Source organism: Lepidochelys kempii, chromosome 11 (assembly GCF_965140285.1).
Source record: "Lepidochelys kempii isolate rLepKem1 chromosome 11, rLepKem1.hap1, whole genome shotgun sequence".
Taxonomy (NCBI): Eukaryota; Metazoa; Chordata; order Testudines; family Cheloniidae; genus Lepidochelys; species Lepidochelys kempii.
In genome coordinates this window covers 19,521,512-19,545,649 of record NC_136390.1, presented here as the reverse complement: position 1 = coordinate 19,545,649, position 24,138 = coordinate 19,521,512, and the positions used below count along the sequence as shown (strand labels likewise).

At 40.9% G+C, this 24,138-nt stretch overlaps 1 protein-coding gene across 2 annotated transcripts in view; it reads right to left on the bottom strand.

Annotated features, from left to right (window-relative positions):
* The window catches only part of THSD7B (thrombospondin type 1 domain containing 7B), a 518,592-nt gene that overhangs the window by 419,091 nt on the left and 75,363 nt on the right, over positions 1-24,138 (bottom strand). Inside the window, exons 1-2 of one of the 2 annotated variants that reach the window (XM_073305366.2) lie at positions 23,961-24,090; positions 9,929-10,091 (exon numbers count right to left, since the gene is read on the bottom strand). In XM_073305366.2, coding sequence (XP_073161467.2) covers positions 9,929-10,064 — 136 coding nt within the window. In that variant the 5' untranslated portion in view covers positions 10,065-10,091; positions 23,961-24,090. Of the gene's footprint in view, positions 1-9,928; positions 10,092-23,960; positions 24,091-24,138 lie in introns of those variants that run through there. The other variant, XM_073305365.2, reaches the window with a different exon arrangement.

The following is a 24,138-nucleotide window of genomic DNA, read 5'->3' as shown; positions in this document are numbered from 1 at the left end:
TAATGTGTCCGATCCTTTAGGATTGGTAGAATCTTTTCTTTTATATGATGAAGTAAGATTTTCAGAAATCATCATATTTGACTTAGATTTACCAAACCATCATAAAACAGCTTCTTTATTAACTTACTGGTTACTCAGAAGTCCCTTAAAGTGATCCAGCCTCAGATCTCCATCCAGGTACCCAAGTATTGGAATATCCACCAGCTTTTTGGGGATTGTCTGCCCCATTCTTTGCAATTCACCCTAATTGAGTGACCACAATTCGCCCCCACTGGGATCTCGGTCACAAGCACACTCTCACTTTTTGTGCTAAGGTCAGTAATAAATATGTTAAATAAGATTGGTCCCAAGACCGATCCCTGAGGAACTCCACTAGTAACCTCCCTCAAGCCTGTCAGTTCACCTTACAGTATGGCCCATTGTAGTATCCCCTTTATGCAGTTCCTTTCAATTCTGGTATTAATCCCCATGTGGAACTGTATCAGATGCTTTACTGAAATCCAGATAGGCTAGCTTTGCTGCATTTCCTTTGTCTAGAAAATTGGTAATCACTGGTCTGGCACGATTTACCTTTTGTAAAACCATGTTGTATCTTATCCCAGTTACGTTTACCTCTGTGTCCTTAAGTACTTTCTCTTTCAAAATTTGTTCCAAGACCTTGCATACAATTGAGGTCAAACTAACGGGCCTGTAGTTTCCCAGATCAGCTGTCCCCCACACCCCTTTTTAAAAATAGGTACTATATTAGTAATTTTCCAGTCACAAGGTAGGACCCCCAAAATTATGGATTAATGAAAAAAACCATTCCTATTGGGCTTGCAATTTCACAGGCCATCTTTTTTAATATTCTTGGATTGAGATTACAGGGGCCCCCCAGTTGGGTCCCCTTAAATTGTTTATATTTGACTTCCATTTCAGATGTGGTAATTTCTACTTCCATATCCTCATTCCCATTAGCAACACTGCACTAACCCTAACCTCCTTGTTACCCTTATTAAAAACTGAGGCAAAGTATTTCTTTAGGTGTTGGGCCATGCCTAGCTTATCTTTAATCTCCACCCTATCCTCAGTGCTTAATGGTCCTCTTCTTTCCTTTTTTGTTTTTATTTATATGGCTAAAACAAAGTAAAAGTTCTTCAATTTCCTTTGCAAGGTCCAACTCTGCATGGTTTTTGGCGGTTCTCACTTTTTCCCCTACACTTTCTCACCTCCAAGAGATAGCTTTCCTTGCTGATCCATCCCTTCTTTCATTCCTTGTAGGCTTTCTGCTTTCTCCAATAACCTGTCTGAGGTTCTTGTTCATCCAGTTTGGTCTGCATGAATGAATTTTTCTGTCTTGCTTGGGGATACAGCGTTTAGATTGTTTCTTGCAATTTTGCCAAAGTAATTCCAAGCCTCCCTACATTCAGACCCTTGAGTTTTTCAAACCAGTCTTCTTCCCTAACTATTCGCCTTAATTTTTTAAAGTTTTCCCTTTTGAAATCAAGTACGCTACTTGCAGACCTGTTTGTGTTTATCCTTCCATTTAGTTTAATCTGAATTAGCTATTACTCAGTCCAAGGCTGTCCTCTACACCCAGTTATTCTACGAGGTCCTCACTTTGAAGCACGGCAGCTGTTTAATTATAGTCCCTTTCTTCAAACCCCAGAGTCTTAGAGCTGATACAAGAGGACCTTCTGCTGCCCGCACTCAGGATTCTCCCTACCTGTTGGGTGATGTATCAAAGGAGAGGAGGAAGACTCACAGCCAGACCGCCTCAGTCAGAGCTTCTCCTATTGTGACAGGGCAGTGCTCCTCCAGGGAAATGGCTTCTCTCCTTTTCCCTGGGCTGCTGGACCTTTCTTTATATTGCTGCATTCCTCAGGATCAAGCTCAGCAGTGCCTGAGGTGCGGAGCTTACCTGACCCTGTACTGCTCCAAGCCTTTCCCCTGCCTCAGCCCCGGGCTGGGATTTGCAAACCCCATCACACAAAGCTAATTCAAAAACCATTTGTACAACATTACACAGGAACCAGAGGATTTTTGTTTTGTTTTTCAAATGTAACACTTCTGAGATTTTGTGAATCTCTCGGAGAAACACATTATGAAGAAACATAGGATACTGGATCAGACCTGTTGTCCACTGAGTGCAATATCCTCTCTCTAGCAGTGGCCAGCACCAGAAGCTTCCAGAGAAGATGCAATAAACCCTGCAATAGGTAGATGTGCGATATTCTCCACCACCACCCTGCCCCTCCACAAAGCATGTCTCATCCTAATGTTTAGTTGTTAGGGATTGGTTTAAACCCTGAAGCATGAAGTTTCTTTTCTATAAAAAACATTGTTTTGACTCACTAAAATTCCGTAGAATTGTGAACTAGATGGAAAGACATTTGAACTTTGGCTCTATATAGTCTGAGTAGACACTTATGGCACAAGTTAGCTGAAAGAGGTCAACAAGACCCTCGATAGGCAATCGTGAATAACAAAAGGATGAAATATTTCACAGAAAGCAGCAAAGGTGACAATCATCTGTATCCAATGAAATTATGACCCTTCACAGATTCCAGGGCCAGAAGAGACCATCGTGATCATCTAGGTCAGACCTCTTGTATAACGCAAGCCATAGAACTTCCCCCAGAGAATCTTGATTTTAAAATTCTCAGTGATGAAAAATCCACCACAAACCTGGCTAAATTGTTCCAATGGGTAACTACTCTCACTGTTAAAAATTTACATCTTATTTCCAGTCTGAATTTGTTTAGCATCAAGATTCAGCCATTGGATGATGTTATACCTTTCTCTGCTAGATTGAAAAACCCACTATTAAATATTTATTCCCCTTGTAGGTTCTTATAGACTAATCAAGTCAACCCTTAACTTTCTCTTTGTTAAGCTAAATATACTCAAGTAGCTCAATCTATCACAGGGGTAGGCAACTGGAGGCACGCGAGCTGATTTTCAGTGGCACTCACGCTGCCTGGGTCCTGGCCACCAGTCCGGGGGGCTCTGCATTTTAAATGAAGCTTCTTAAACATTTTAAAAACCTTATTTACTTTACATACAACAATAATTTAGTTATATATTATAGATTTATAGAAAGAGACCTTCTAAAAATGTTAAAATGTATTACTGGCACACGAAACCTTAAATTAGAGTGAATAAATGAAGACTCGGCACACCACTTCTGAAAGGTTGCCGACCCCTGATCTATCACTATAGGGCAGAGACTACTTCCCAGGACAGACTTCCTCAATCAGATAAGTATGGCCTACATATTTTTTCCTAGATGTATACATGTACATTTAGCCGTTTTAAAACACATATTGCTTGCTTGCACCCAACATACCAAACGTTTCAATTCACTCTGAATCAGTGACCTGTCCACTCTTCATAATTTACCACTCCCCCAATTTGTGTCATCTGCAAAACTTTATCTGTGATTATTTCAGGTTTTTTCCATGTCATTGATAAAAATGTTAAAAAGCATACAGCCAAGAACAGATTCCTGTGGGACTCCTCTAGAAATGCACACCGTGATTTCCAGTTTACAATTACACTGAGACCTATCAGTTAGCCAACTTTTAATTCATTTAATGTGTGCCATGTTAATTTCATTTTGTTATAGTTTTTTTAATCAAAATGTCATGCAGTACCAAATCAAATGCCTAACAGAAGTCTAAGTATGCAATAGCAACACTATTACTTTTATCAACCAAATGTGTAATCTCATATCAAATTAGTTTGACAAGATCTATTTTCCATAAACCCGCATTGATTAACAAAAAAAATAAAGGAAAGTAATATAATTAGTGCCAATCAAGTGTGACAAATGTGGCAATTTCCTGAACAAATCTTATTGAATTAAGCTAAACTTTATTGAATTAAGTCGACATATAATTGAGGGCCAGGGATTGTTTGTAATTCCATGGGGGTAGGGGAGGATGACCAGATGTCCCCATTTTATAGGGACAGTCCCGATATTTGGGACTTTGTCTTATATAGGCGCCTATTACTCCCCACCCCCATATGGATTTTTCACACTTGCTCTCTGGTCACCCTATGGAGGGGGATCACAGCCCTCCAGGAACAAAAAACAGGGTGGTGGGATTAGGGAGATTCACTCATGTGGTAACACCTCCAAAGATGTACCACCACCTGGAGATACTTGCATATACTGGTTCAAATTGGATTCTCTAGAGACCAACAGACAAAGAAAGGGCTTTTGGATAAATAACCTGAGTTTAAACTGACTCAGGGCCTGATTTCTGAGCCATAAAATGGATAGGACTTTCTGTCCAAGGCAGGGCTCCAGTTCATGGGCTTACATATTCTGAGCAAAAGGTGTTATGAACTTGTAACCACAGAAAAACCTGTGTGGGGTTTGAAGAACTGTTCACCTGCCAGAGACCTTATTGGCACTGGGGTGATCTCTGGCAACCTTTTAGCATGCATGTACATTCTTTTATTACTTTTAATGTGTTTTCTATCATGCTTTTACCTTAAGAATGCACATGCTTATTTAGAAAGACCTAAGTGGTAATTTAACTGTGGGCAATTACACTGTTCACAGGCTCTGAGAAGAAGGCAAAGCAGGCCTGCTTAGACAATCTGACTTGCTGGGGAATTCAGTCCAGGCAGAAACTGTGCAGCCTGGAAATACCCTGGTCAGGAGGGAAGAGAGACATGTCTCCGCCCAATAAAGGTGACTGCTGGGAAGCTGAAAGCCTAAGAGTGGCGCCCTTGCTGGACCACAAAGGTGGAATACAGATGAAATTGCTCAGAACTGTGACATAACTAATTATATTACCCTCCTTTAATTCTTTGTTAAATCGAGTCCTGTATCAACCTCTCCATTATCTTGTCCAGGCTTGATGTCAGGCTGACAGGCCTACAGTTACCCAGGTCATCCCATTTACACTTTTTAAATATTGGCACATTAGCTTTTTTCCACTCTTCTGGAAATTCTCCAGCATCACACAATTTAGTGAAAATCAATAGGTGTGATTCACATCTTCCTGAGATACTACTGGAATGGAAAGAGTAATTTTACCCTATGAGGAGACTACACCTATTTGTCCCCCAAATACAGAGATATTTGTTGAACACTTCTGCCTTTTCTGCATTAGTATTGATAATTCTACACCATTTCAACCTAGTAATGGACCAATATTATCTTTTTTGTCACAATTCTTTTTTGTTCCTAAAATACTTAAAAGCTCCTTCTTATTGTCTTTAATTATGCTGGTCATAGATTTCTCCTTGAGTCTCTCTGCTTTCCTTATCAATTTTCTACGATACCTAGCTTCGTATTTATAGTCACTACTATCAACTTCTCACTTTCTCCATTTGTTATTTACAGTTTTATTTTTTGTAGCTGCCTTCATTTCCCTTCTAAACCAGGTCATATTTTAAAACCAATACAGCCTCCTTCCTCAATTGCTAGATTGTGCCTTTTTGGGCATCTATTAAGTCCTTAAACAATTCCCAATTATTCACATTCTTCTGATTAAATTCTTCTCCCAGCTGATTTGACTCAATTGTTTTCAGCTTTGTGAAATAAGCCCTGTCAAAGCACTAAGTGTGTATGTGTATACACACACACACACACACACAGTGCTTTGACAGGGCTTTTATATATATATAAAAACTGGTCTGGACTTTATTCCGTTTACACAATATAAATGTGATTAGTCATGATCACTTGCACCTAAGCTACCATTAATTTTTATTTCTCTAATCAGTCCCTCTTGCTATTGATATACAGGCATATGCTAAACAAGGTACAGGTATGGATTAATTCAGTAATGCAAAAGTCTACAGGTCCCAAAACTGTAAAACAATAGCTTAGGCAAACTACCTAAGGCCCAAGGCTTAAAGACTTGACATAAGTAACTAACCAGTAAATGACCCTACATCGCAAGATAGAGAGCTGTAACAGACAAGTGTTGCTAAACTGCTGACTGGTAACCACAAAATGACACTGTATATCAGCTTTAGATATTTTAAGTTAACCACAGCAGCATTTGTCGAACCATGAGAATACCATGACAACTAACTGATTAATACTAATAAACTTGAAGTAAAAGGCCTATTCACTGATGGGTAAAGGGCACCCCAACGTTAGCAGGGTAAGGAAAAACAGATAAGGAAAAAGAGCTGATGCACATACTGAATATGCATTAGCCTTAGTTAGTATTAGCATAACCTCTAATATAGGGTGGCACTTGGCCCATGGACCTGGAGCCTACCAAGTGAAGGACCACTCCTGGGTCATCTTTCTACTACAAGGTTCCCTGGAAAGGATGGTATGAGTAGGCAAATTCTGGATGCTTGTATTATCTCTGTCTGCTTTGCTACGTCATAGTGTTTGTGATATTGCTGACTGTGCTAATAAAACTATTGCAGATTCAATAGGTCTTGCCTAAGTGTAGGTGTCTGTCTTGCATACCTGGGGGTCCTCAATCCCAAATTAACTGTGATGCTGTGGCCGATCTAGAGGCAAATAAACCCTGCCAAACCACGGAATGTTAAATTGGAAACTCTAAATAATACCTGATTACACATTACTTGTCTATACTAGGTGGAATCCCCCTGTGTCGGTTGCAATCAGCTTTTTAGTTTGGAAATGGTCATCTACAATATTTAGAAATTCTAAGGATGTTTTACTACTGGCAATACAAGACCTCCTGTATATGTAATTGAAATTGAAGTCCCCCATTATCACACAGCTTCCGCTGCCCGTCCCCCCATCTATGCATTATAGTTAGGGGTATAAAAAACCAGTCATCCTGTTTCCTACTGTGATTTGGTGGTCTGTAGCAGACACAACTAATACCCCATTTTGTGTTTTATCTGTTAGAAGGTTCATCCATAACATTCAAGGTAAATATTTTCCCAAATCATCAGTGACTCAGAAACAGGTAATGCCATTTTTCAGAGTGCCACTCTTCCTCCCTTTTTGTCCACTGAGTCCTTCCTAGACAGGTTATAACATTTATTTTAACGTTCCAAATGTGTGAATCATCCCACCATGTTTCAGTAATATCAACTAGATTGAATTTATACTCACAAATGAACAATGCCAAATCCTCTTGTTTGCTACTGAGGCTCCTAGCATTGGTGTACAGGAAATTAAAGAATCTCTTCTCTTCACATCCTTTGGTTCCCTGGTTAATTTTGTTCTCAACTTCTTGATTCTGCACTAAATGAGTTCTCATATCTTTCCTCTTTTTACCCTCCCATTGTGTTATTTTAGTTTAATACCCTCCTTACTACTCAAGCCAGCTTGTTCTTGAGGTGATTGGTTCCGTTTCTACTGAGTTCCCTCTTCCCATAGAATAGACTGGAACAATGTTCCACAAAACCAAATCCTATACCGCTTACCTAACCAGTGGTTCATTTTAATAATCTTCTGCCTTCTGTCTCCCTTTGCTCTCGAGACAGGAAGATAGCAGAGAAGATTGCTTGGACATTGTCCTTCAGCATGCTTCTGAGTTCTCTGAAGTCATCTTTTATCCGTGATATATCCTGTGATGCAGTGTCATTAATGCCCATAAATGGATCCTTGCCCATTAACTTCAGAAATTCCTCCAATATCGTGTGAGCGATGTCTTGTGTCTTGGTTCTGAGAAGACAGCACACCATCCTGTTGTCTGCTTATCCTTTGCAGAATGTTGTTTTGATTCTTCTGAGTGTTGAACCTCCAGCAAGGATGGACAGACTTTCTTGGACAGTTTGAGGAAACTCTTTATGGGCAAAACTGATTCTTTGAGGTTGGGCTTAGCTACCATCCACAGGCATGTCTCATACATCTTTCCTTTCCCTTAGACCCCCTGGTTCTTAAGAGGTATCTTCCACAGTTTAAACACTGAGGACCTAGTATCAACCTGAAGCAGTGGCAATCCTGGAGCCTCTGCCAGTCAATCTTGATCTCTGGGCCATTAAAAGTCTGGCGGCACAGCAGGGATCAGGCAGGCTTCCTACCTGCTATGGCCCCTGCTGTGGCCGCTCCCGGAAGCAGTTAGCAGCTGGCACATCTCTGCGGCCCCTGGGTGAGGGCAGTGGCTTTGCACGCTGCCCCCGCCCCCAGCACTGCCCCTCCAATGGGAGGGAGGGACGGCCAATGGGAGCTGTGGGGGCGATGCTTGCAGAAGCGGGCAGCGCACAGAGACCCACTGCCCCCCTTTCTCCCAGGGGCTGCAGAGACGTGCCAGCAGCCCAGCTGCTTCCAGGAGTGGCGTGGGGCCACGGCAGGCAGGCAGCCTGCCTGAGCCCCACTGCACCGTTGGCCGGGAGCTGCCTGCAGTAAGAGCCTCCCAGCCAGATCCTCCACCTTGCACCCCCACACACACATCCCAACCCCCTGTCCCAGCCTGGCGTCCCCTCCTGCACCAAAACTCCCTCCCAGAACCCACACCCGTCACCCCCTCCTGCACCAGCTCGGAGCCCCCTCCTGCACCCAAACTCCCTCCCAGAGCTTGCACTCCTCACTCCTGCACCCCAACCCCATGCCTGAGGCTCAGCCAATGCACACCCCACAGTTGAGAATGTTATGCTAATTTGTGCAATTCCTGAAGGATTTTGGATCTATAAACCACAAATGACACTAATAAAAAGTAACATTCATGAAATGTCCAGTGGATTCTATGAGATTAGGTGCAGTGTGACCATCTGACCCCTGCACCCAAAGTGCCTCCCAGAGCTTGTACCCCTCACTCCTACACACCAACCTCCTGCCCCAGGCTCAGCCCAGAGCCCCCTCCCACACCCCGAATCCCTTGGCCCCAGCCCAGACCCTGTACCCCCTCCCAAACCCCAACCCCCTGCCCAGCCCAGTGAAAGTGAGTAAGGGTGGGGGAGAGCGAACAATGGAGGGAGGGGGGAATGGAGGGAGTGTGGCGAGGCCTCGGGGAAGGGGCGGGGTAGATCCTGGGTTGATCTTAAATTCAAAAAGTGATCTTGTGCATAAAAAGGTTGGAGACCACGGACTTGAAGCTTTTAGCTGTATGGAATTCCTCCTGGTTCTCTTATCTCTAGAAACCACAGTCCACCCATCCTCCTCTGTCTCCAGCTGTGAAAAATGCAGATCTGACCTCTTGCCTCTGATAGTTTTGAATGGCCAGACCTCCTTTCTGACTTCCTGTCTCCCCAACTCCTTGGTGGCCAGCTTCTTTCCTCCTTGAACCTGGTGTACTTCATGTTTTCTGCACTGGGCTGTCTAGGAACTCCTCAACTTCTCTGGTTCTCAATAATGTCTCTATTTGCCTGTCCAATCCAAGAAGCTTCTCCAGCACGAGCTTTCACTTCATGCGTAGTAAGTCCCTTCTGGCTTCAGGCAGGAAAGGAAACAAGGCACATCCATTGCAGGACATCCACAGTTCCATCGCTGGCCATTTTGAAACTGCATGTAGGAGCTGAACCTGGAAGCAAAGCTTTTCACACTCCTGCTCTCAACAATCTCTGAAACTCTATTAGCTGCCTCTGTTTGTGGTTCTCAAATTCACCCAGCAAGATGCTCTTTATTCCAAGTCTCTCTCTTTAGCTATGCAGCCTGTCCAGAGAGAACCCACAGATGAAGCAAAAGCACCACTCACTACGCACCACTGCCTCCCAGGACAGAGCCCAGGCTATGCCCTCCAAAACTCTCCTATTAGCTGCCTCTGTTCAAGTGATAGCATTGTGAAAACCCAGACTATACCAAGTGTCACTGCAGGGTACAGCATTTCAGTGAACAAGAAGATGGATTAAACTAAAGGAGAGGGGAAAATATATGTATACACACAGACACACATATATACACACAAATAAATGAAACTACATGAAAACACTATTAGGACATTTTTCTTTGGGAATTTCTTATAGTGCTAAATCAGAGTAGGAATAGGTAGCAGACTTCTTAAATCACAGGAATTAGAAAGTAAATAAATAACAATATGTTTATTCCTACCTGTTTTCCAGACAAATTGATGATCTTTCCTGGCTTCCAAATCAGTTGTTTGTAACATTGAGAGCACAAGTAAAAGCAAGATATTCCTCATGCCCCATGCCCAATGAGCAGAAACCCAGAGATCCCTCAGAAACATAATTCAGTCTCGTCGTCTTCTCTAGTCCTAGATTTGAAAGAAAAAGCAAATTAGTTTGCTAAAAATACATAGTAATAAAGCAAAGCAATCAGTCTCAGATTCAGTGCTACTCAGTGTACATTACACATCCTCTTCTGTGGTGCAGAGTCAGTTACATGGGTACTTTAGAGATGGTACTTGTAGAGATGTGTACTTTTAGCTCTGGAGGCCCCTGGTTCAATTCTAGGTGTCAGTCAAAATGGTGGCCATTACCAAAGCCCTCAGTGAGTTCCTAAAAAGCAATTTGCTAGTGTCTCTGCCTTGAATTTTAAAGCTTTCACCACAATATGCCATGCGAGAGATTTATGCAACACTTTTTTCTCTCTTCAATCTATTTATCTTTAACATGCCCATCACCATGATATCTGGTATTTTATAGTTAAACAAACCATGAATGGTGACAGATTCAAGCTGCAAAGTTCAGCTCTGGATATGAATCCCAATTTCCAAAAAGTCAAGGGCATTGAGACACAAGATCTGGGTTGCCAGTTCATCTCTGCATACTGTATGTAGATGATATACTTTAAAAATGGCATTAGAACTAAGAACTGAATTTTGATGTGAAATTGAATGTTCGAGTTTATACTATGGGTATTTGTCCTATAAGATTGGCTTTTGCATTAATATTTCCTGAATTCCTACATTTGTAACCGGTCATTAGTTCCACATTTCATATGTCAAAGTTTCCCTTCTGGGACAGGGCGAGCAGACTGATAAGGTTCTTCTGCAGCATGTTATTGTCATCATTTATGTTATTGGCATCATTTGGTGCCTTTCATTAAAGTTATCAGATATTAGAAGTTTAGTTCTGAAATTCCATTACATTTCCAGCCTTATAAAAAGCAGCATTATTACAATACATAATACAAGTATGGTTCTTGATAAGAAGTCAAAGATAAATCTGAAAATAGTGGATAGTGGATATGCACTAAAACTTTTAATTTGGAGTTTATTGAAATTACTCAAACAGTTTCTATCATGATAAACTCATGTAATTATAGTTAATCAGATATTTACTAACAGCTGTGGAAGATACAGTGTTATATCTGTTTAGCTTAATTCATTTTTATATTTAGCTGCATTACAAAACCTGTAAAGATATCAAATTGAGCTTTTACACAGGCAAAGTAATGCAGGCAATGTAAGACACTTGCATTCATGGACTCTTCCCAATGTTTTCGGGTTAACTTTAGGACCTAGACTTTCAAGTTCAAGAACAAACACTGCACCCTGAATTGAAGGAAAAAAAAGCAAATCCTAGTCCCTCGTCTACAGCTAAATCCTAAAGTTTACAGGGTCAAAGGACCATAAGTGGCCTTGTAAGCAAGTCTGCACTGGGCTAATCAAGAAGCCAGCCAGGCTTGGTACAGAAGTGAGGCATAGGGGCTCTTCACCCTGCTCTTTGGAAGGATGTGGATCAAGTGCATTGCAAATGGGATGACTTCAAGAGAGAGTGACACACAAACACACACACATCCCCCTCAATTCCATGCCAGTGGAAGCTCCAAAAAAGTTTTTGTTACATTTCAGAATGAAAACTGCAAGTTTCAGCCAAAAAGAAATTCAAAGGGAAAAAAAAATAAGAAACCAAAAGTGAGAGGTGGGGCTCTCAGGATTTCCAGGCTCCCAGCTGCTGAGTCAGAAGCCAAGCATTGGTTGGACCTGGGGTTCCCAGGGCTTTCAGGCTCCCAGCTCCAAGGCAGAGTCTCAGAGCTGTGAATGTTGGATCCCTTGTCCTGGAGCTCTGCACCATGGAGCTGCCCCAAAGCCACAGACCCTGGAAGCTGCAAGAGACCCTGAGCTCACTAGGCAGCTTTCCAGCATAAACTTGCCTGTGATTGGACTAAAGTTCATTAAACCCACACTGTTCTTGTGAAACATTTCGGGTTTGGCAAACCAGCATTGTCTGGTGAAGCTCTGCTTCACAGGAAAATTTTTGGCCAGCTCTAACACTAGGCCATGCTGTAATTAACTCTATGCAACTATCACTCATCTGGACTAATCCTCACTTCACAACAAATATCGAGGGGCACCGCTTCCCCTAAGGTCATTCCCAGCATCACAATCACCATGACTGATACTATGTATGACAGATGTCCGGGAGTGGGAAGGGGGGGTGGGGAATTGGCAGGGTTTGGCAACATTGGTTCTGTGACATTCTGTACCTTGGGGGGAGCACCCTGTAACCCCCATATTCCTCATTTCTTTATGATTGTGAAGCATGACTTGTAAGGTATCAGGGGAAAGGTTACGATCTGCTGAAAGTAAATTTCTCTATCCATATATGTGTATCATTAACACATATGAAGTTATGAGAATTATGTTGTATGGTTGTCACTAAAACATATTGTATTGTATGGGGATTCAGCCAGATATTAGCTCCCCAGAGACAACAGCAAGGAAAGTAACCAACTCCTGGGTGGGGTGTCAAACAACCCATCAACCACCATTGTCCAGCCAGGGAGCTACAATGCAATGACTCACCTGCATGAGGCCACACCAGGGGAATTACTCACCCTGACCTGGAGACTCAGCAATGCACTCAGACATGCCTGGACTTGTGTTTTCCAAGCACATGGACTGAGGGTATAAAACCAAACACAGGGGGCCCATACTGGGCCTTTCTCCTTCACTCATCTACACTGCAAGCAACAAGGACATTCTGAAGACTCCAACTGAGGGGACTGACCCATGTGTACTATGAACTGCAATATCCAGTAGTGTGATAAAAACTGCTTAGTCTAGTTGTTGCCCAGTCTAATAGGGCTGAGAGTTTAGACTACATGCTTTTATTTTATTTCTTTTGGTAACTAACTCTGACTTTTTTGCCTATCACTTAAAATCTATCTTTTGTAGTCAATAAATTTGTTTTTTTGTTTGTCTTTACCAGTGAGTTTGTTTGAAGTGTGTGGCAAATCTCCTCTGGTTTTTCAAAGGCTCGTATATGTTCACTTTCAATTGATGAAGTGGCGAACCAATTAATATATCTGCATTGTCCCTCTTGAGCCATCCAAGATGGCATATTCTGGAGGTACAGTGCTGGGAGGGATTTGGCTCTGGTGCCTCTCTGTGTGATTCATGAGTGGCTCTGAGAGCATTCATGTAATCTAGCTGGGCGTGGAGCATCTACATGCGGTTGTGCTGAGTGATAACAGCACCTGGAGGGGTTTGCTGCTGGTCATTAGCAAGGCATTGTGAGAGACGGCCCAGGCTGGAGAGAGTTCAGGGGGCACAGCAGTCCCACAGTCCCAGGCTGCACTCCGGGGATCTCATCACAGGTTCCAATCCTACAAGGAACTTAAGCATGTGCTTAAGTTCAAGAATGTAAAACATCTCTCTGAATGCAACGGGACTGCTCAAACTTAAATTTAAGTAAGTGCTAAAGAGCTTTACTGGATCAGGGCCAGAGTGCTCAGCACTTTGCAGGATCATGCCCTGTGCGGGCACTCTTCTACTGATCCTCATGAGACCTCTATAGGTCCAAGTAGGGCTCTATACACCTGGGACCCAGCCAGCTCTCTACACTGTGGAGCTGAATAAGGCCAGGATAGGGACTTTAGTGAAATATCTTCTAGTGGAAAGATAAAGACCCTAATGCGCAAATCCAAAGAAACCTCAGACAACACTCACTGCCAGTTGTGTTTTATTTTTTTAAACGAAAACTCAGGGAGCACTCATCAGCAGCCTTTTGAACATACTTTCTCCAGCTCAGAATTGGAAGGGTTAGTGGGTAGCAGTAACTCCCCAAGGGTAGGAGACTCCTGCCCTAGTCAGGAGGCTTGGCATCTGTTAGTTCCTTGAGAAAGACTACAAAAATAACAGCCTGCTGTTGTCTGAGTACAGAGATTACATTAAGTCTGAAAAAAAAAAAGACCCCACAGGAATAAATTAAAGACCCTGAAAATGATTCCCATCTCGCCTACACCAATGTAACTCCACTGAGTTCACTGATTTACACCGATGCAAGTAAAATCAGAATTTGTCCCTATATCTCAGTTTGTATAACACAATTTGAAACACTAGCAGTTCTGTGCAGATATGATAAAAAGTTACCACACAGGCAACATATGCCATCCACACTAGCATGAATAAATTACATTATGAAGGCCACCAAGATTTCACATCAAATTTAGTTACTGAATATCTCAAACTTCCAAATGTGAAGGCATAGTTAACTGTGAATTGGCAAATACAGAGGGGAAAAAATCTTTAGTTCACATTTAAAAAAAATAATTTACAGATTATTCAAACTATTAACTCTGATCAGCACTTCATGTTCATGATTTATTTTCCTTATAATTATTTTTTCCCCAGATGAGGAATTTAAACTTCAAATCACAACTGAAATTTTAAAAAAATATTTTTTTTTCTCTCCCCCAAAATTCTATTACTGTATTTTCTTTTCTGGTCACTTCTAGGTTTCTCTCTCCACTTACTCCAAAATTTAAAAAGTGGCCCATTAGGAGAGGTAACAATGATTTATACAGTCCACAGTTATCCAAGATACCTCATTACCTAAAATAATTTCATGCCCCAACACTACATGTGCATTGATCCTACAAACACTTATGCATGTGCTTACATTTTAAGCACAAGAAGTCCCACTGACTTCAGTTGGACTATTCACATGTTTAAAATTACACATGTGCATAATGCTTGCAGGATAGGGGCATCACATTAAACATTCCCTTGATTTTTCCAGCTTATTCAATGTCTTTTATGAAATCCTTATATCTATCTGAGTATCCCACCCATACTATATTTTCACACCACGACAACAGCGACATAGAGCCCAATCCTGCAAATACCCACATTGGTACATTTCTCAGAACATTAAAATCAGGTCTTCTCCCAGTCCTACACTAGTATGTTTGAAGGATCAGGCCCACAGTGTTTACGTTATATTTTGACCAGGTGTTAAAGATCAACCAGAATGTGAATAAAATAGTTCTCATGCACATGTGAAAGTAAAGGTTCAAAATTTCATTTTCTTTTAAATACCTTCCACAAATGGAAACTACATTGTAACATGTATTATCATAAACACTAATGTCATCTGATTAGTGAGCATGTATTTAAAAAACAGTACAGTAAAGATGGCTAACTAGTAGGAAGTTTATTTTTGTTTTTTAATTCTTTCCTACCCACCTACCTCAGATAAAAAATGAAAATTTACCCAACAGAATGCAAGCTGCAGAAGCCACCAAGTACAACAAAACTACCAGTCCCTTTACAGGTGAGCAGCTATAGAGCACATCAAGAGACTCTGTTCTCTCTGTATATTAAAAATTCTCATTTGGTTATCAGACTCCTGGATTTTCTAGTGAGAAATCAGTGAACGTTGTCAACCAGATTGGCTTTCCCTGCACAGATGAACAGCAAGATGGAGAGGCTGTAATGAAACTTGCTGCCCGCTCCCACTCAGATAACCAGAATGCTAGTGCTTGCACACCTACAGCACAAGAACCAGAGTCCCAGCAGTGCTAGACACTCTTAAAGCAGCAGGGTATCTGGCACTGCTGAGTACCCAAGGCTATGCCTCTTCCTGTTCTCAACACCAGCCAGCCATCAGTGACCAGCACTGGAGGAAATACACAATGAATGCACCCTGTTACAATAGTGTAGTTATTAATGTTTCTGCATGTACCCCAAAGAGAAAATAGCTGAGATCACTACCACTTGTGCAGTATCCCTTCACACTCCTTGCAGTGGCTTCTGAAGTCATAAATCTAGCCCTGTTCTGGATGAATTTGCACAGTATTTGTTACTGAACCTGAAAATGAACTGGCTGAAGTCTGAAAACCCAAGTCAAAGAACTTAATTCACCTTTGTCATAAGGAAGTAAAATTCCCTTTGAATTCAGCAGGAGTTGTGCCCACTTCAGCCATGGTTGAATTTGCCCTAGTATTTTTCTTTTACAATGAGAATACTTATGAAGAGAGCTGGTAAAACTACTACATTCAAAAAACATTATGTAACTAAAATAAATCAGCACAATTTTAACAACAATAGAAAAAGCACTTGCAGGTCTCATATCTGACCTGAAAATCATTTGGCAACTGTCTAGCACAAAACACTTTAATGATTATTCAATTCTCTTAACAGAAAAAACAAAATTAAAAACAGTAATAACAGTTTGCCTGAAATGCAGGGAAGAAACTCATCACTTATTTATCCTAAGATTTATAGATTCTCACTTATCTTGACCTTTCTGAAATGTTAACACCCTGTACTATTAAACTCTGCCCTGCCTTCTGCAAAAGGTATTATCCAAAGACTAATCCTATTTGATTCCTCATCAGCAGATCATAGCTTGAAATAGTTCCTGTCAAACCACCCTTTACATGTGCCACAGATAACCTGTGGTGATCAGCGGATCAAAAGTCTTCAGATAAAGTTATTCTAAATTTTACAAACACTGAGATTTACAGAAAAACTAAAGACAAAATAATGAGCTAGACTGTGAATTTACACCAGCCCTGAGTAAGCTCTGTACAGACATGTCCACGGAGCCAGGATCTGGTCCTTCACTATTAGCTATTGTTTTGTGTACATGCACGCACACAATTTTTAATATCATGAGAAAATACTAAGCTAAACCGGAAAAAAGGTTTTAAGCCCATATGATTTATACACACATCATCAATTCTTCCACTGCTGACATATTTTAGAGGAAGATAGTCTTGTGGTTGAAGTGCAGTGACCTAGATTCTATTCTCAGCTTTGCCACAGACTTCCGATGTGACCTAAGACAAGTCACTCAGGGCCAGATTCTGCCACTTGTGGAGTAAAGTACTAGTAATCCCACTGACTTCAATAGAACTACTCAGCAAGAGTAAGAATGGCAGTCTGGACCTTTGTGCCTCCCCTTTTCCATTTCTACAATGCTGTTAAGGATATTTACCCTCCTTTGTGAAGCACTTTGAGATCTATGGATTAAAATGCACTGTGTAAAAGTGCCAGATTTATAGATCTACAACATTAGTTGGCAATTACTTCTAAATGTTGCTTCTTAATTGGTTATTTATATAAATCAGAACATTAAACTGCAGAATACTTAATGTAGTTTGCTACAATAATTGTGAGGGTGAAATATTCTTAAAAGAACACACAGTGCTAATAATATATCTGCATCTGGAAGAGAACTTTTGCAAACAATTAGGGGATATATAGTCTAAGTCAGTCTACTCTGGGGTATTACCCAGAGTAAGTCATACCACTGCACTGTGTCTACCCAAGGGTTTGCATCCATGCAATTACAGTGAGACAGCTATACCAGTAGCTGGTAACTCCAATGTAGACAAGGCCCAATACAAACTACAGTATTTGGTTCTTTTTCCATTTTATAACATAGAATCATAGAATATCAGGGTTGGAAGGGACCTCATGAGATCATCTTGTCCAACCCCCTGCTCAAAGCAGGACCAATCCTCAATCTTTGCCCCAGATCCCTAAATGGCCCCCTCAAGGATTGAACTCACAACCCTGGCTTTAGAAGGCCAATGCTCAAACCACTGAGCTATCCCTCCCCCCCAATCAGTGACTCCTTTTTAAGAATAGATGTTTAGCTGCCAAAAAAAGCACCACTATAAAAGTTTTCGCTACCTTTATTATTTCTAAATTATATCTGTAAATTCAATAGTGCCTGCTTCTTGTTCTGCAACTATGGAGGAGACTGAAGGATTACATAAAGTAATGCTTAAAGTACCAACAGTAAAGGCCATTGTTGCACTGTCACTGAAATGCTTCTGAAATTATATTGACCTAATTGGGAGAAACATATAAACCCAAAAATCTTCCTGTTTTCTGTCATGAACTTTGGTTTCAGAGTGCATCCTGGCAACTTAATAAAGATTTACATGTAGAAAGTTTATAATTAAACTTAGATGAGTGGGTTTTAATAAAAGATATCTCTAGCAAGAGACCCCAAACAGATGCATTACGAATACGTTAAACACCAGAGAACGAACTTTCCATGAGCAGAATGGTTTTAATTAAAACAACGATAGAACACAACACTTCTGTGAAATGATACTGCTGTTACATCCAGTTCATTGTAAGTACTTACAATACATACTATGAAAAAATACTTGACTGTCAATAATAGACAGTATATATGATTTTAAACTTCCCTAAGCAGTCCAGATCAACAGGTCATTTAAAGAAACGCAACTGGAGCAAAACTTAATTCATCTGTATGCAAGTGTATATATTATATTACATTACATCAACAACAACAAAACCCTAATTTAAAAGAATATTAAGGCTGCAAAGTCAAGAATTCAGAAGTTTTATCAAAATGCTGGCATTTCCTGTTTTAATTACACAATCTTATAGTATTTTATCCACAGGAACGTTGCCTTATTCTGCACACAGAATGTTTGGTGCTCACTGAATGGTTACCAATTTAATATTTTTTTATCCTCGCCATTTAACGCATGGCCACATGCATTATTTACTGCACGCCATCCAAACCCTGCACTGAATACAGATTTATTTCCTCATGGACTTTTCTATGGTGTTATCATTGTTGTATCTTAGTGCTTTACAAGCATTCATGAATTTATCTTCACAACATCTCTGTGGTATTATCCTTCCCATTTTACACACAAGGCAACAGTAATTAAGGCCAGAATTGTCAAAAGAGTGTCCAGTTTGAGAAACATAGGGACTCATTTTTCTGACTGAAATTGAAAACAGGGTCTTATAATAGAAAGTGTCAGAGAATACTATTTGCACTGTCTTTACTTTGCACACTGTACTTAAATTCCTGAACTGTTTGTTTAGTACAGTGATAATTAAATTTTCCCTGAAGTTTCCTCAGATTATAGCAAAATTAATAGACATAGAACGTGTAATAAAAATATTCTGAAGATGCCAAGACAAGCAAAATTTTGCATTCAAGTACAAACATTAGGATTTCTTTACGAAGTGATGCTTTGATGTACAAAAAAAAAAATTTCAACAGGCTAGTGCCCAGACTGGGTCTGTTATCAGTTTAATATCTGACACACCTTTTAGCACTGGCAGTCTTATGGACTGGATGATCCAGTAAGTCTTCCCCATCTCTAACCCATTGATTTATAATAAGAATAGTGCCCATAATTGTGCTGATTCTGGAATGCTGTTAAAATTCGATTAACAGGACAAAGGGAAATATATCTAGTTAACACTACCCTTCCATCTCTATTTAACTAATAGGTTGTGATTTGCAAAGCTTTTGCTGAAACAATGTTGGGTCTCATTTCATTAACAAAACCCTACATATAATGCAGATTTAACAATTACAAATAAATTTTAAAACTAAATATTTGAAAGAGTTTTGCCTTTCCAGCTGAACCTGGAATTCAGAATTCAGTACAGCACAGGTCCCCTTATAAAGGGTCATAATCCCACACCATGAAACACACCAAAAGTTTCAAAGTCATCAGTTACAAGGCAGCTCAATCTTCCTGCCCAAATTTTGCCTCTACAACAGCAACCCTATTAAATCACTTTTAGTTCATAAAAGTTCCGTTGTTTTACTGCAATAATTTGTGCTTGCTTTCTGACATTTTATTGGATGTTAATATGGGTAATACTGGTCATAGGAAATCCCCCCCCCCCTCCACTGTAGCATGCTCACCACAGAGTTTGCTAGTCTTAAATACGAGTAGCAAGCACAGCGGTTGATTTCAACCTTATTTAAAAAGGGGAGAACCATCCACTTTCCCCCTAGTCTTTAAGAGCTTTGCAGGATAGCTGAATCAGAAGAAGTCCTCCCCCAACCATTTGATAACTAAAGGAGGGTGGTTTGAGCCACCCATTTCAGAGATAGTTGGTGTCAGTTGCAATGACAAGTCCCGCAGCCCACCTGCAAAAGACTTGGCTCTAATATACTGTTAAAAGGACAGAAACACACAAGGCAATCTAAAATGTTATGTTCTACATGGGTGTGGACAACAGCCAGAACAAATGACTGCATGTACATGCCCAGCTACCTGATTCAGGAGATCAGATACAGAGATCCAGGAAAATTTTCAGCAGCACTGGAACAATTATTATAGTGGCGGTGCTGAAAGCCACTGAACAAGCCTGTAAGTCACTTCAAGCCAGGGGGTTCCTGCCACACTCCCAGCACCACCATAGTTCTAGCACCCCTGAAAATGCAACCATTTTTACTTGCAATTAATTGCAGGTGAAAACATTTGTGGGTGTAAAACTGTATCCCCAAAATTGGGAGATAACTGGAAAAAAATCTTATCCATAATGTGCTACTGCAGAGTTATAAATGGCATAGGCCATCTTCAATTCTTTTTTAAGCTATAAAAATACTCAATTTTGCTGCAATGCCTACATTTTAAAGAATAATATGGTCTCCACAGTGTTGGTACCTATGAATTTTGCCCTTATTACTCTTTCCTTTCCCACTACCTAGTTTTAGGCCAGACACAAATTGGGTAATATAAACAGACACAAACACATCCACATGATAAATTCTATTGTTTCAACCACTCATTTCTGAAGAGCTGAAATAAACATTTGTTCCAACGCATGCTGTGTCATCAGATGTTTACCTCACTACATTTAAGTATCAACCTTCAAAAAGGGCAAGGATTGGAAAACCTGAGTAGCGCTCTGTAGGACTCAAGAAATTGATAGGTTCTAGAATAGACCCATGCTAATCCACACACTAAAACAAGAGTCCCAGCAAATAGCCAAGTGTTGTAACAAAGCTCTCATATAATTAAGGCTTCATTACTTCTACAAAATATACTTTACAGTAATAAGTACATTTACTACCACATTCTGACATTTTACTCTAAATAATTAAAGCTAGAGGTGTCAAAATAAATGAACAAAGGATATTCTGTGACTTACATTGGTTCATGCCCTTTCTTTTCAATTCCCCACCCCTAAAAACTTAGCAATTTGCAATAGGTCTTCCAGTCATTAGAGACAACTGGTAATGGTATACTGCACTAAGACAAATGTGTAAAGAGGATTCTACTGTGAAGTGTAACAGTACTAGTAACAAAAAAGTCCAGAAAAGATATTGGAACACACACACACACACACACAAACTCAGAGAAGTTGACAGACAGGGGTGTGAGCATATGAGTGTGTTAGGAGCCTAGAGCGGACCCAGCATTCTGGCCACTAAGGGTGTTTCTACACTGCGATGAAATACCTGTGGATAGGTCAGTCAGTAGACTAGGCTCTCAGGTTACAGGCTGCAGGGCTATAAAATTGCAGTGTAAACATGCGGGCTCAGCCTGGATTCTAGACGCTTCCCCTTCGCAGCTCATATCATTCTGGGGTCTATTAACTAGAATGTTATGTCAGGCATGGGAGGCAACTTTCCTGCTCTACTCGATACTGGTGACTTTAGGAAAGATGTGGACAAATGGAGCAAGACAAGGAGAGCAACAAAAATTATAAAAGATTTAGAAAATCTGATCTATGAGGAAAGGTTAAAAAAAAGGGCATGTTTAGTCTTGAGAAAAGACGACAGAGGGGGACCAGATAATAATCTTCAAATATGTTATGGGCTACTATAAAGAAGCTGGTGATCAAAAGAAATTGATCACGTCCACTGAAGTGAGGACAAGAAGTAATGGGCTTAATCTGTAGAACAAGAGATTTAGGTTAGATATTAGGAAAATTTCTAACTATTGGTATAGTCAAGTACTAGAATAGATTATGAAGGGAGATCATGGAATCTCAGTCTGGGGACGGGGAGTGGGGAGAGGGTAAAAACAGATTAGACAAATACTTATCAGGAATTATCTAGATCAGCGTTTGTCAAATGCAGCCACCATAGCCATGCGGCCACCAGCAGATTTTTTTTGCGGTCACCTGCGCCTCCAAAGTAGGGTTGGAGATTGGGGGCAGGGTGGAGGGGAGAAGCACCACCTCCCTGCAGCACCCAGCTATTGCTCCTGAATAACTGCTATCACGGGCTGAGAGATGTGCCACCTTGGTGTTGGCACCGGCGCCTCCAGCAGGGATCAGCACCCTGCACCACGCAGCCTCCTTGGGGTCTCCGGGCAGTGCCTCTGGAGACATGCAGGCCAATGTGCACGACACCAGAGGTGGATTGTGACAGTGGAGGTAGCTGCAGTGTTCAGTCGGCAAGGCACCACGTAGGCAGCTCCCCCAGCCAAGGCATGGCCAGCCTGGGACTCCATAGGCGATTGGTGAATCCCTGACCCACCTTCCCTGGGACAGGCACTAGATGAAGGGCTACAGAAGTCAGGGACAGAGAGACGGGTTCATCAAAGCAGCCACCAGCAAGAGTCGGTGGCTGCACTCTGAGGCCACAAAAAAAATTGTTGTCAGAACCCCATCTAGGTATACTTGGTCCTGTCTCAGCTCTAGAGGGTGGACTAGATAACCTCTTCAAAACAACGAGGAATCTGGTGGCACCTTAAGGACTAACAGATTTATTTGGGCATAAGCTTTCATGGGTAAAAAACCCCACTTCTTCAGATGCATGAAGTGAAAATTACAGATACAAGCGTAAATATATATTGCACATGAAGAGAAGGCAGTTACCTTACAAGTGGAGAACCAATGTTGATGGCCAATTTAGTCAGGGTGGATGTAGTCCACTCTAAATAACTGATGTCAATACCAAGAGAAGGAAAATTGCTTTTGTAGTGAGACAGCCACCTCTGAAGGATACTTCCAGTGCTACATTTCTATGATTCTATCTCATTCAAATGATTTGGAAATCACCCCAGTTGTGCTAAACCACAACCCTACATGAACTGCATGATTTCATCTTTATTACCCTTGTCCTCCTTCCCTTTTCTTCTCTTCTGGAGTTTTTTAAACTCACTTGTATGTTGGTTCATATTGGAGCGTAAACTCTTCCGGGCAGGGATCAGGTTTGTTTGGAGCTTTCACAACCGAGCCCCAATCTTGAGTGGGGCTACGGGCACTACCAGAATACAAGTAATTAAAAAAAAATAATCATAATAAGGCTGTGGACTTATAAAAACTAATATGATAACATTATCTAAGTAAGGTCAATTATCTGTTCAGCTTGTAGGAGACCAGAGTTCCTGTTACATCATTGGTCTTATCATTTTGACCTTCCCTGCTGTCATCCCCATTATAGTTCAATTAACAGAGGAGTCCTACAGTGGCCTGATGAGCATCTGCTGCATCTACCTGGCAATAATTCAATAAGGAAGCGCCACAGGAAGAAATAATGAGAAGTCAACCCAGTTGTGCCATTTCCCCTTGGGAGCGCAGAGCAGTTTGGTTTATGGGGAAGAGCATGACCTTCGGAAATTATCAGTTCATTTCACATTTCAGAGCTTCAACATATTATTGCTGACTGAAAAACAAAACACATCAGTTTGCTTTTTAACTATGCAGTCAAGAACTTTCTGAAATCCGTTTTTCTGACACGTGTGTACTATTAGTATCCCTTTCCAGATTGTAAACAAAAAAAGTAATTGCAGCTATATTCTGCATCTCGGTTCTCCCAAAAGAATGGTGGGTTTCACTCACTCTTCCCTGAGTTAAATATTAAAGCTTAGAATGCAGCAAAACTGTATGTATACAACCACACACACACACATCATTGATGCCAGCTAGCAATTGGGTTCACTGTTCTGTAACAGCAACTCCTAATAGGCCTGACATACTCACTACACCTAGCACACTGTTTTCATAGTATTTATCCATAAAGAATATCATCTGAAGTCTTAAATGAAAGCCAGGATCATTAATATCACTGTGAAATGTACATACACACAGTATGTAAGAAGTTATGTATATTAATACTGAAAATATGTTCCCAAAAGTCTGAATCAAGGCAGGGTTGACAAACATGTTTCTCCGAGACAAAGGAAATATATTTACCTGTCTTCCTCAGTGCATAAGTAAATTAAGCATTGTAAGCCAACACAATGGAAGCCTCATTTCCATACGATGTCAACATGAGGATGTGATAGCAACATGGAATCAGCACATCAGGAAAGAAACCATGAGGTCATCGTGACTCTGGGGACAAAACAATGACCTTTGAGGTATATAAGGA